General features: G+C 44.4%; 3 protein-coding genes across 5 annotated transcripts in view; 1 reads left to right on the top strand and 2 right to left on the bottom strand.

Annotated features, from left to right (window-relative positions):
- Positions 1-5,699, bottom strand: part of LOC135904821 (RUN and FYVE domain-containing protein 2) — a 116,904-nt gene extending 111,205 nt beyond the window's left edge. The window contains exons 1-2 of one of the 3 annotated variants that reach the window (XM_065435802.2): positions 3,186-3,464; positions 235-377 (exon numbers count right to left, since the gene is read on the bottom strand). In XM_065435802.2, coding sequence (XP_065291874.1) covers positions 235-377; positions 3,186-3,259 — 217 coding nt within the window. In that variant the 5' untranslated portion in view covers positions 3,260-3,464. Of the gene's footprint in view, positions 1-234; positions 378-3,185; positions 3,465-5,486 lie in introns of those variants that run through there. The other 2 variants (XM_065435804.1, XM_065435805.1) reach the window with 2 other exon arrangements.
- Positions 5,700-6,478: 779 nt separating this feature from the next.
- The window catches only part of LOC135904826 (pancreatic triacylglycerol lipase-like), a 32,178-nt gene continuing 25,013 nt past the window's right edge, over positions 6,479-13,643 (top strand). The window contains exon 1 of the mRNA XM_065435811.1: positions 6,479-6,556. Within this exon, the coding sequence (XP_065291883.1) occupies positions 6,488-6,556 (69 nt within the window). The 5' untranslated portion in view covers positions 6,479-6,487. The remainder of the gene's footprint in view (positions 6,557-13,643) is intronic.
- Positions 11,135-13,084, bottom strand: LOC139055710 (uncharacterized). Its single transcript, XM_070533244.1, has 3 exons — positions 12,769-13,084; positions 12,611-12,691; positions 11,135-11,669 (listed from the first exon to the last, which is right to left on the bottom strand). The coding sequence occupies exons 1-3, from the start codon at positions 13,063-13,065 to the stop codon at positions 11,532-11,534; spliced, it is 516 nt and encodes a 171-aa protein (XP_070389345.1). The 5' UTR covers positions 13,066-13,084; the 3' UTR covers positions 11,135-11,531.

The following is a 13,643-nucleotide window of genomic DNA, read 5'->3' as shown; positions in this document are numbered from 1 at the left end:
ACAACATGAGGTACAGAAGTATTCCCTTTATTCGAACTCTCACTATCAGAATGCAGTATTGTTAAAACCTCACACATGAAAGTGGTAGTAAGACAGCAGGATTAAGCTAATCATGAAAATAGCGATAGAACACCCAGGATAACTCCAATCAAATAAAGACACTAACAGCAACTACATTGCTGCAGTGCTACAGAAGAGTGCAGCACAAAGGCAGGGTCCAAATGAAGCACACACCCTCGAAGGCATAAGGAGTTGTGACTGCAAGGGGTTTCTGGGTGTCAAACTGGACATCAGCAAGCTCCTTGAGGCACAGCCACTCCCCGTCAACTGAGACGCGAAAGTTGCAGAGGTAGATCGTGTCCTTGGCCATTGGCCGGCTAAGGGAGCATGTCAAGGATCTCAAATGCACAGAGCAAGCAGAAATGTTGCAGAAATACAAGATGTGGCAAGCAGGGCAAATTGAAGGCGAGTTTACATTTTATCAGTGTTTCCTTGTCATATCTGACACAACAATAACACCAGGTGTTTATTATGCCAAAGCAAGTTCGGAAGGTTAAATAACGTCACAGACACATTACACGAACTTCATCGACCCTTGTTCTATAGAGAAATCATGGTGTTACTCTGAAGGTACTTTTGCATACTTCTACATTCAGACGTGGACATGGCAGCCGGAAGCCAACCCTACAAGATTGATGCTTCTAGCCAGACAGTTGAGCCAAAATTTTAAAACAGATGATATATTGGATATAAGCAATTAGCAGAAATTAAGTCTATCACAAAGTGCAGGTGGCAACACTGATGGCATGGCAGCCATTAAAGCAACCACTGGCAATGTATTTTTAATGTATTTTCAGCATGAACATTGTCTTGTGTCGGAGGTGCATAATAAGCCATGTTATGAGCATGCTTCTCAATCACAGCCCAAAATTCTCTATGTGCTCATCCATTAAAGGGATAACACAAAGTGTAAATGTTTTTTCTACAACAACAGCAAAGGTGTCACAGAGTGTTCAATGGACAGAGATGTTGGGTGATCCCATTCCAAAAAATATGCCTGAAACATGTTTCCTGAGGTCACCACTTAATTCAAGGACAAGGTGGAAATAGTTCAGTCACAGAGCTTTAAAGGGACACCAAAGAGAAACACTACATAAGTTTAGATTGATAATGTATTCATTCAAAATTTCATTTTGGTTAGTTTCTTGGTAAGAGGTTAATAGCTAGAAAATGAAGGCCGAAGTTCCCCTATTGAATTTCGCACCGAAGTCCCAGCACGAATACGTCCGTGAGATGCCACAGATTTCTGAGTATTTTAACATATTTGGGACATTGAGGTTAAGCAAAAGTTTGCAAAACTTTCTAAGTGAACTCTTTGGCTCCTTTAGAGAACAATGTAGTTTATCTTCACCAATAAAAATTAGCTGCAGCTGAGCAGACACTATCAAAATCCATGATGTCTCGCCATGCTGCTGCAGGAACTTCAAGGCGTCATCGCCACCTGTCTTTCATATTTTTAAAATTCTTCTTCTGACTTACCATACCTCCTATCACAGTTAGAGTGACTTTTATTGCATTATATAAGTGTAACTTACTACCACAGCTCAACTGATTTTTCTCTTTAGTGACCCTTTAATTGATCAAGCAAATTTGCCAGGTATGTGGTACACAAACTCAAGTGAGCGAGAAATTACATGGAGAAATGAATGACAACAAGCAACAAACCTGCAGAAAGATCAGTCCCCACTTGTACATGTCTACAGAATCAGCTGCTTTTCTTAGCATAATGATGATACTCAAGGACACAAATGTGCATGTTAAAAAAGAAGTGATTAAGAATTATTCTGTGGGTAGGATTTTATAAATTTAACACTGCATACTTTACATAAATTGTCTTATGTCTAATGATGAGTCAACCAGTGGGCTTAAATATATCAGACATCACATCAACCGTATCAAAACATTTTGTTAAGTGCTGTTAATGAACTTTCAGATTGCATCATCAAACTGTTTATCATTCTAATGAAATATGGACAAAATCAACAAAGTAGATTATATGAACAGCATGTGTGTAATGTGTAGTCATCAAAATGTACCCTCATGAACAAAAGTTTCGAGACTGCAGCATCAACAAAAAATTCAAAATTTTTTCAGTGCGTTGCAGTGGTCAAACGTGAAGCCAGGCCTGTACCATTTTTTTCCTTGCTCTATATCTAGGCTGCATTCTTTTTTTCTACATTTATGGTCTCCAGAGTTTTCCATGCGATTGTACCTGTAATCAGCATGATTAGCAAGCAAACAAATTATAGAAAAAAAAAAGCTATTCTGTTCAGCTAAATTACACTTTGTGCAAAACCTTTCCAGAAGTAAGCAATGCAGTGGAGCCATGACAGGAGGGATGTGTTTATCGAAATGGGTTTCCTTTGCTTATGCAGAATGATACAAATGTCAATGCCAACTGATGTGAATATTTTCCAAAGACAATGGCTGTGACCTCAGCTCTAGTAGGTAGGCCACATTTAGCGCACAGATGAAGACCCCCTCCCCATTCACAATATGCTGATCTGATGTATAATGACTCGTGAAGCAGTAGCTGTGAAGCATATACAAACATATGGAAATGTACTAGACATTGTGGTCATGTTCACTAATGACAATATGCCTGATCAAATACAATGATATCTGAGGTTAAAATAACTGACAGAACAAGTGACGTCCCTTATTTTCCTACTCCCAGATCAAGATTGTTCTTTTTAAAAGTTCATTGCTCCTTTTTTAATTCGTTACAAATGGGGATTGGATTACAAATAATTCTGCTACACCAGTCGAAAACATTCACATCAAACAGAGAATGTAGCAACAGGCTTCAGTAAAACGCAACTTACTTTGCATAAACAAGAACCTTAGCTGTGTGCTGTTGGGAAACACCCTAGCGCAAGTTGCTTGCACGAATCGTCACACGCGCGCAGAGACCGATCACACCGGATGGTGTTGACGCATGACATAATTAACGCTTGTAAATTAAATAATCACTAGCGGTAAATACAACGATTAATGCAGGTAAGTGAAACGAACGATGCCGGCAAATTAGATACAGCACCGCAACAAAAGCCGCAACTGCGGGCGATCGACTTCCCTACCTGCCATTTTGAATTTCCAACAAGCGCTTAGGAAAACAAGGATACGATAGCTCGGCGCTCTCGGGATGGTCTTCGCCGAGCGGGCTACGAGTGTCAGCGGCGCTTTGCGAAGTCGGCATATACGCAACAATCGCAGCCCTCGTTCAAGGAGCGTACGGGTGAGCGGCGGTTCTCAGAACTACCAACATGGCTCCTCCTTTCTGACACAGTATGGAAACGTCCGACGGAGAAAAAGAAAACAAGGCCGTCGAAACGGGAGGGAAGGGAAGAAGCGGGAGAAAGAATCGATCGGGTCGCACTGCTACGTAGGCGCGGTGAGTCTGCGCGCCAAACAGCTGAGCGGCCAGAGTGTCGATCAGAATAAAGCGATTACGAGCACGAGCAGAGACCGCATGTGTCTCTCTTTCGTATTTCTTCAGTACGCCGACAGATCATCCACTGCGGTAAACAAGTGAACCGCGAGCGCGGCTGCGTCTAGCGAGGCCACACGTGGAAGTGTCATATCATTATGTCGCAAATGTGCTCGCGTTTGCCTATTCCACAAGGTTTATCACTCTAACCACGCGCTCAAGAATCAACTTATCACCACACCTTTCTACGTTTCATCCCGTTCTGACCACAGATATAAAGTTGCTGTCCCATCCTGCCGAACGAACAAGTATCATGATTCTTTTTTACCGCGCAGAAGTGTCGACTGGAACCACCTTCCTGCTTCCATCATTCAGATCGCAGATACACCTTCATTCAAAACAGCAGTCTATCACGCTATCGCTTAACGTTTTTTTTTTCTTATACCATTGTCTGCATATCACCTGCCCTTGTTACGTACCACTCCTTTGTGTAGTGCCTTCGGGCCTTGAAAGTATGTATAATAAACAAATATTGAGAGCAAAGCAACGCTGGCCTGATAGATGACAAGGCCAACATGATCCCAACACCACAGTCAGCACTGGAATACACACACACACAGCACAGCGTGCAAGCCATTTACAGGTAACAAGCAAAACTTTTCCTAGCACACTGCTCTCTAAATAACAGAGAGGAAAGGAACTCATGACGGCGCGAATGGTGCCTGCACAGTAATTCTGTACCGCAGTCTTGAAGACAATATGAGTAGCAACACCAGCTTTAACGAGGCACAACATTAACACTTTTGGTTAAATGAAGAGAGAGAAAAAGAAATGGTGATATAGTTCTCATGCAGGACCAATCTAACATTTGCACATGGGTCACTGGAATGATACAGTTAACATGTAGATCAGCTGAAATGTTGGCAAGGTCAGCGAGAAACCAGCGTATCCGATAAATGCTACATCAAAGGTGACGCTTGTACACAAATTAGGTCGTTAAAACGCAGTCCCAAGAAAGCAGGAAACATCGATAAACTATGGCAAGAAATTATGAGATTAGTTCAGATACGTGATGTCACAGAGCACCGGTCAGTGCTCTGTGATATCGCGATGGACAGATATCGTGGCAAGAAAGTATTAAAGATGACAAAGGGCCACTGAAAAATCTGAAATTCAATACCACGTAGCTTCGAACCACTTAGTGAACGCATGATTAAGATACCGAGAAGGAGCAAGACACAGGACACATAGTGACATACAATGTCCGTTTACAAAATATTATGGCAACAAATTTCAAAACAAGAGGCAATTTGTCAAAAACAGTTAATGAGCTCACACCCCAGCACGAGTCAAAGCATCATTGTAGAAGGAAGAAACATTGTCCGCGGTTCATTAAGTGCGGAAGGCAGAGGTTTATAGTCCAAGCAGTTGCATAATGCGCTTTCGCAATGGTTTTGTTTATCCTGTAGCCTTTTCGCTAAAACACAAAACGACGGTTGCATTAAATAGCGAGCTAAACCAACTTGGCATTTTTTATCTCACTTAAGCGAATGTGTATATGAGATATGAGTTAATGCCATATGCATCAGTGCCAACGTAAACAGAAGTATTCAGACATTCAAGATAGCACATCATGCGTCCCTTGATTATTCGAACATCATTTCGTGCTGCAGTTGGGGAGAACAAGATAGTGAAAAACCGTTTTGAATCACGAAAATGAACAAACAGTTAAACGATGATAGCGTAACACGCTTCGCACGGAACTGCACAGTACTTCAGAGAAAACACCCACCAACAAGTTTGCAGCTCGTCAGAATCATGGCTAATAGACTCACTATGTTAGCCGCGATTCATTACGTATATATGTGATCCTCACATGGTAACAAGTGCAATGAAACTTTTCGTTTAAAAAACAACTTTTCCCCTCTCAAATATTTGCGCAAATAACGAAGGCTGAAATCGAAGTTCCGTTCCGATACATGGGTGACGGACTTACTTGGTCGATAGTACTTTTCGCGGCGGCTGTAATCCGCTGACAACAGAAAAATTGGATGTCTTTCGTTAGCAGACGCATGGCCACCGGTACTGATTACGGGAATGGTGCTGGTAGATCTGTCACCTTTAACAACATTAGTTTTTTCACCAGTATCAACAAAGCTGGTCACTGTAGAAGCCGCCATGACAGTTGTGGATTGATTTGGCTCGGCTAGCTTGGTTTCGATATCAAAATGATTGAATGATTGTTAGAAACGAAAACCAAAACTTCCAAAGCAAAAAAACAAGATCGCAACATTTGCTTTCTTCGTGTGTTTACGAAGTGGTGCCTGGAAATGCTTAGAAAAGTTAGCGATTTCTTCTACCCTGCCAATCCGTGGCCTAAAAGCACGGAGGTTGGAAGCCTGATGGCCTGGTAGCAGCAGCGGTGGCTCTTTCTCGTTGACCGCAGGTACCGTACAGCAGGCATTCCTGGAATTCGACAAAGCCGTTATCGCCCATCTACACACAGCCCCCACCGTTCCCGCCTTAATGGTTAGCTCGGGTTAGCCCACCCGTTGGCTTTCTCGGTAGAAAAAGGGAGAAACGCTAACAAGACGGAAGGGACCACCTCAAACTTCATCTGCTTTTCTCCTTTTATGCTTCAAGACGTGTTTTGAAAGTACTGAGCTCTGTGCACCTCCGCAACGCGCATACACGAGAGAGAGAGAGAGAAAGACCAAAGCTCAAATCAGTTTCAAGAATCGAATGCTTTCGACAAATCCTAACCGCCGGAGTTTTCTTCGGCTTGCAAGACGCAGACCGCGCTCAGTCACTTCCAGTACCTTCTGTAGGGAAGTCGCTTCGTTGTGAAGCAAGCTTGTGCCACGTATTTCGAAATAGAAAATGCAGCTCTTTAGGCAATCGTACATTAATGTAGTTCTTATTCTGTCTTCAACTGTGTGTCTGCGGTTTAGACAAGGAGCGCTTGCTGAAGAGAGCAGCGTTGCGGAGGGAACGGTGATGGACTTCGAAGTGATTCACGAAAACATCGAATATGTCATGAGTCAGCAGATGCCTCATAAAGACAAGGTAAGAGGTGGGGGAATATATCAAGGCAGGACCGACAGAGTATTCCTTAATAAGTTAATTACGCCTAAATATTCACAGATTTAATTAGTAGTTGCTTGCGCATTTGTGCAGTACAATTTCGCTATTTATCGGCTGCATATGTAGCAAAACTCCGCCTACAGTAAACGTATGTGATAGTTTCGACTTAATTTGTACGCTTTCTCTTCTAAAGCAAGAAAGATATAGAAAGAAAAAAAGAAAGCGTTATAACCGGCTAAAACCCGAAACAAGCGAAAACAGAGCAGATAGAAGATTACATTGCATGTATTAGCGTTGATGTGCCCGTGTTACGACACTGCCAGAAAATGTTTCCGCACATCACATCACTTCGCACAATGCATTTGAGTATACATTTTCACCCATCGCATGGGCAGCGATATTCAAGGCGATGTTCATCTTAGCTGCCATCGTCATGGCATACAGGTTGTCCAGCTAAAGCTAGCCAGAGTTTAAAAATATGCAAATGTCACGTAGCTGGACAGAACAGAGGTAATGTTGTTTGCCGTCGCTTGGAGATACTCAAAAGATTTTTTTCGTTCCGCCTAGTTAGATAATTACTCTTAATTAATTAATCAGCTTCTCAAGTATTATAGTTAGATGAAAAGTGTCAATGAGAAAATTGTTGAGGGACATGAAAAACTCCCGACACAACTTTCTGTTGCTCAATACGTGGCACATAAAAGTGTTGTTCCGAGCGGGAAAGGAGCCCGCGAACACACCCAAAGTGCCTCGAGCGGCCAGTCCCGCGGCAATTTCGCGTGTATTCGCGAGCATCTTTAACGCTCGGAAAAACACTTTTATGTGGCACGTATTGAGCAACAGAAAGTTGTACCGGAAGTTTTTCATGTCGCTCTACAATTTTCTCGTTGACACTTTTCATCTACATATAATACTTGAGAAGCTGATTAATTAATTAAGAGTAATTATCTAATTAGGTGGAATGAAAAAAAATCGTATGAGTATCTCCAAGTGACGGCAAGCAACATTAACTTTGTTTTGTACAGCTACGTGACATTTGCATATTTTTAAAATTTTGGCTAAATGAAGTTAGCTGGGACACCCTGTATATTCATGGGCAAACAAAAAGCTTCATTTGCTTGCGTCTTTTCGTTACAGACAACAACTGGCGTGTATACAGTAATACTAATCCACGCAGGGTTTTCACTCTCGATAACGATATCTGTAAAAACTGGCGTTCTGTGTAAAGCTGGATTCACCCAACGGACGAGCACAATGTGGCGCGAATATTCGTAGCAGCTAAGCCACGTCACATCCGTTGGCGGGCCGAATCAGCGGTGCGGCGCCCCGCGTGAATTCCTTGGTGGTTGTTCTTCAAGGAAATTGAACAGATATGTTTTATTGTTTTTTTTAGATGTAGTATTGTATCGTAAATTTGGTACATCTTCGTAGTTTACTTACCCTAGGTTATAAATTATAGCGAATTCGCGGCTTAATAAAAAAGAGGAAACAAGAACGTACCAATAACCCAGTAAGCAATTTTAGTTGCGTGATGTGTGTACACTGAACGCACCTGTATAGGTACCAAGCACAAACATGCGTGTTCAAATACAGAACCGCATTATAAAGATTGAAATAATACCAGTTATCATTACAACCTGTATCTGAATGTAACAGATTCAAGCACATGCAGGGTGTCACACATAACTTGAGCCAAGAATTTTAAAATGAAAGGTGTGTCGGAAGCGAATTTAACCGAACGCATACTATAGCCTATACTAACTCAGACAATTTTTTGTTTGCACCATAACCCATTATTTAATTAAGCTAATTAATTAATTAATTAATTATTAAATAAGTGCCCAGAGCTCACTGGTGCTCTGGGCCTCTCACTGTTATGCAATTTTTCACCTTTTTGCCATTTCGTGAGAGTCATTTCATCAAGGATGAGCAAGATGTTCCCACGACCACCTGAACAAGGTCAGTTGCCTACTTCATCGCTCATTTTTGGACGACGTGCCTTTGGAAGCTCGGACCAGCTCGATTCCTGGAAGAGCTCAACACCAGAGGCCATGGGCCGCCGTATGAAGACGATGCGCCGTATGTCGACTGAGACGACTCCATCGAATCAGAGTGAGCAGGAATCCTCCGTGGTTTCTTACGTGTCGTTCTCGCCGTCGCACGGCATGAACTCCCTCAGCAGGCAGTTTCTAACCGAATATTTTGAAAGTGTTACCCCTAGGCAAATCAACGAGATCAGGATCAACGCTCGCAAGAACATCCTGACAATGTATGTGAAAAATTCCGCAATACTGGAGAAGTTAAACACCATTCCACAGTTAAGCGCAATCCCCGTCCGCGTCTTTATTTCTTACGGGAAGGAGACGACTGGTGTGATTTCCGACGTCGAGCTTGAAATCAAGCTTACGGACCTCAAGAGTCTCTTGAAGTCATCGGTGCGCATTCTTGAGATTCACTGCTTGGCGCACTCCCGATGTATCAAGTTAATATTTGCATCTTCGACATTACCAGTGTCTGTCAAAGTGGGTTACGTGATACACTGTGTACGACCATTCGCTCCGAGGCTTGTTCAGTGCCGGAAATGTCTCAAGATAGGACACGTGAGCACTGTTTGTACAATTAAAGCCAGCTGCTCGCGTTGCAGCGGAGAGCTTATAATACCACCCGCTGTGACGCGTCTTCATTTAAATGTCCCAACTGTACTGGCTCTCGCGAAGCGACTTCGAAGGAATGCCCGAAGATGAAACAAGAAGTTCGTATTCTTCGAAAAATGGCATAAGACCAACCTTCACGTAATGAGGCTGCTCAATCTGTTCGCCAAAGTGACCAACGCTCGCGAAAGAAGCGTCGCAAAGTCATTACAGAAGAAGTACATAGCGGGGCACACGCGCCACGACCACCTCTGCCTGTGCGTGCATCGAGGACGGTAACGGCGCTACTGCTAATTCAAGGTCGATGATAGCATGCGGCAAACATTATTCTCCACCGGCTGATAAAGACACGGAATGGCCTTTGCTGCCCTCTAGGCCTACGGCCATGCCAGTGGGCCCTAGTGGTCCTCTGCTCCATGAAACCAAGAATTAGAAGGCCAATGAAAGCGGTGACACTACGGGCAAGCAAGGAGATGGACACAATGAGAAGGAGAGCGTACAGAAAATGCTGAGCCACCTGGTAGAGTCCATGCGCGCGATTCTCGATGGTCTCGAGAATGCGGCCGCTAAAAGTGCCCTGCAGGTGCTCGCCGTGCTGGAGCCGCTTTTCGCAGCTCTTTACATGCTATAAAGCTTTTGTTTGGCGCTTGTGCTGATCACGCAGGGGAGGCCCACACACCAGCTTCGTCCTAGCGCCTTTATCTTTAATTTCACTTGAATTTGTGGCTACAGACTTGACATGGAACCTAATAGTGGCTTCATGGGTGAGATTTCTGAATGTTTACCATCAGAATGCTGAACTTGCTTTCACCGTTGCGCATCCCTCTTTCTATGTCATCATCATCCCTCATGACGCCTTTATGTCCCCATTCCCCGTCCCCTTGCGCAGAGTATAGCAGACTAACGGCGCGCCGTTAGATCAGGCCGACCTCTCTGCCGTCTTTCCAAAATATATATACATATATATAAATTGAATTACCCAACTTCTTTTGGCAATTATTGGCTAAGGACCCGAAGTATGATACGCAGATTTGTAGAGCACCTTCAGAAACCAACGATCGAGTTGTTTCCTTTACGATGCGTCTTACGTAGTCCTTTTTTCCGGGTTGCAAAGAAAGCCCGCGAAATATAAAAAAAGCCACGTGATGGAGCACTTGCGCAGCGGTATCGTGCTGCTCTCAAGCGTGCGTTTGGTGAACAAGGTCGGCTCCCGTCGGATGACTGCGAAAATGCATGCTTCTGGCCGAGCGCTGCCGATGAGATAAAGAACGCCCTGCCGCTTCCTCGTCGCCAGTCACGATGCAGCCGACCTTGTTCACCGAACGCGCGATTGAAAGCCGCACGATACCCCTGCGCAAACGCTCTGTCACGTGGCTTTTTTCATATTTCGGGGGCTTTCTTAGCAACCAGGAAAAAAAGGACTACGTGAGACGTATCGTAAAAGAAACAACTCGTTCGGTGGTTTCTGAAGGAGCTCTACAAAGCTGCGTATCATACTTGGGGTCCTCAGCCAATAATTAAAATGTTGGGTAATTAAGCTTAATTAATTAGTGAGTTATGGGGAAAACGAACAATTGTCTGAGTTAATTACTATAGGCTATTGCGAATAGTATGCGTTCGGTTAAATTCGCTTCCGACGCGCCTTTCATATTTAAATTCTTGGCTGAAGTTATGTGGGACACCCTGTATAACGCTCATGTCGTTTTTGGACAATTCGCTCAACTCTTGCATAGGAAATAGCCCTTTTGCACTATAGCATTAAACAAACACGCACACGAAAGGGGGAGGGGGAAGGCTTCAAGAAATTATGGGGTTTTAGGCGCCCAAAACCGAAAACGCCTGTTTACTTACATTGAGGTGCACATTAACGAATCGCAGGTGGTAAAGACTGATCTGGAGTTCTCCACTATACACCAGAACACCGTGAATTCAAAGGGCGCCGCCATATTGATGAGCGCCGGTCGCGCCATCTATCCCAAGCGCCGCGAAGTAGCAGGACTGGGCTGCCACGCCGGGAGATGCGACCCGGCGCGAAAGCGAAACTTGGGCTTTTTAGCTGGGCGGAAGGCGTGTTTCGCGTTTTTTCTAACCTGTCATTTTCGCTGTCTGGATTCAATCAAACTTCAAGACCTCATGCAAGTCCACAATGGACACACTGAGTGCTGTGCAGACTGCAGTAGCGAATACATCGGGTAGGTACGCTATTACGTTTGTACAAACCGCGCGCTATATGCTAGAACACGTGTGAGCTTTTTGGCACGTAACCTGTGAAGGAATTTACAGCACTGTGTTGGTGCCATATATTATTAAAGCACGCAGAACACTGTCATCTGCACTTTCAGTTTGGTCTTGTTTGTCATGGTCTCTACTGGGTTGGCCGCGTTTGGCAACCAACTGGCGAGGTCGTTTGACTGCCTGGTTTGCAGACGCCTGCCCTTCACCACCTGCACATCGAAAACAAAATAGATGTTATAGTAAGAAGGGCTGTAGTTATTTCCTATGCCATCACTGTTGCGAAGATATAAAGTCCTCTCAAAATGAAATAGAAAATACACCAGGCCAATTGTATCGTGCAACCACTTAAGAGTACAACATCCAGAACAAAAGCCTACAGCACTCGAACAAGCAGCATATGATGCTAAACCTGCACTCATTGGAAAATGAGGAACTACAGTAGTTATAATGTTCAACTACATGTGCAGTCAAAGCCCGTATAACAGGGCGAGCATGACAGATGCAGGTGTTGTACAGTTGCACAAACCATGACAGGGCACGTAAAATTACCATCCTTACTTAAAGCTGCATCATCAGGACCCCTTTGGTACAAGACAACAACCGCACCTGCATTCCAAGAAATTAGCCCCACCAACTGCAGCTACCTGGTACCAGACCTGTTTCGATTGTGCGAGGCCATCGGATTGTTGGCGCTCCCTTAGAAAAAAAAAACAGTAAAAGAAAACTAGTGAGAACGATCAAAATTTTGTTACAAAATACAAGAATAATTAAGCACCTTATTTTCCTCGCCATATGAACGGAAATATTTTGCGCTTTGCCCCGCATAACAGCCCGCACGCACTTTAGAGCTCAGGAGGCTCAAATGAATTCGTTACGAATGACACCTGCAACACCAGCTCGTAAAGGTAGGTGCGCTGCAAGAACACCTTCGGTGACGAGTAGTCGTCGTTTACGTTTTTGTGGACGCATGCTACGTGACGAGTAGACTTCGGTTTACTTTCATTAGCAATAACGCTCACCAGCAAGGCCTACAACTTGTCGTTCACGCTTAATGGTCATTCCGTGCGCTGCAAGTATCGCTAACCGCAAACTCAACTGTTCCGTTTAACCGTCGGGAGCTCTGCCTGAATGAAAACACGATAAGGCTTGCCTGTTTGTTATAGCCAAGGCGAAGCACCGGCGCGGGATTCTGCTCTGTAGGCTTGTTGCCCAGAAAGTGCTCGGAGGAAACCTGCGTGTTACACATATTACGTTTGTAGGGCGCAAAGTTGAACGTGGCACCAAAATATACACAGATTGAATACTCACTCGTGCATTTTCACTGGGTTGGTAGTTCTTCCTATTCACTGCAGCTATCCACTGGTGGCGCAGCTTGGCATTCTTCGTTGCGGATGGAAATCGGTGCAGGCTGAAAACACTGAACCGGCACGATTCCCTACGTGTGTTGTGCTCTTCGCAAACAGCGCTAAGCAACCTGCTCCTTTTCCGCTGGTTGTTTTGGCATCCAAACACGACGCAATGATGCCCAGATGACTTCTTGTACTTTGGATCCGTGTGAACGGGCACATTTCCGCACTTTGGAGCCCTAGAGCTGGCGCTTGCCATGTCTACTGTTCGCCGGCGAACACACTTTGGCAGCCCAGTACAAAACGGCGCCGGTCGACCGGGCAACCCGGCTGCGAGAGTATGCGTTCGGTTAGTCTGGGTGCGAGACTAGCGTGTTCTGGTCTATATATGCGGCGTGCCTCATAATCACAACGTGACCAAGATGTAATTCTGAAGCAGCCTGTAGAGGAGAACTCCGGATTAATTTTCACCACGAGCGTTTTTGAATTTCGACCCCATCGAAATGCGGCCGCCTTGTCTAGGATTTGATCCCGCAATTTCGAGCTTAGCAGCGCAACACCATAGCCATTGGGCTGTAGGAGCAGGCAGAAAAAAAAAGTAGGCCTATACTATAGGTCTTTTCACACGGTATCTCGTAAAATCATGCCGGTTGCGCTTTCCACATATGGCTCAGCATGCTTCCGTTGCTTACGCTTGGCATCTCTCTCTCTCTCTCTCTGTCTTAACTACGTGATGGCGGCCTCGGTTCAACGTCGCTTCCAAGAAGCAGGTATTTCTCTCTCATTATGCCAGCGACGGAAACGCGCTGCATCAGACTTCACGGCCTTTGTGATAAC

This window comes from Dermacentor albipictus, chromosome 1 (assembly GCF_038994185.2).
Source record: "Dermacentor albipictus isolate Rhodes 1998 colony chromosome 1, USDA_Dalb.pri_finalv2, whole genome shotgun sequence".
Lineage (NCBI taxonomy): Eukaryota > Metazoa > Arthropoda > Arachnida > Ixodida > Ixodidae > Dermacentor > Dermacentor albipictus.
Note: the sequence above shows the minus strand (reverse complement) of the source record. Positions and strands in the feature narration are given on the sequence as shown.

Coding starts and splice junctions, on each gene's coding strand:
- LOC139055710 (XM_070533244.1), bottom strand. CDS start 13,065: ATGGCAAGCGCCAGCTCTAGGGCTCCAAAGTGCGGAAATGTGCCCGTT. Junction 12,692..12,768: donor AACCCAGTGAAAATGCACGA/GTGAGTATTCAA, acceptor TGTAACACGCAG/GTTTCCTCCGAGCACTTTCT. Junction 11,670..12,610: donor GCCTTGGCTATAACAAACAG/GCAAGCCTTATC, acceptor TTCGATGTGCAG/GTGGTGAAGGGCAGGCGTCT.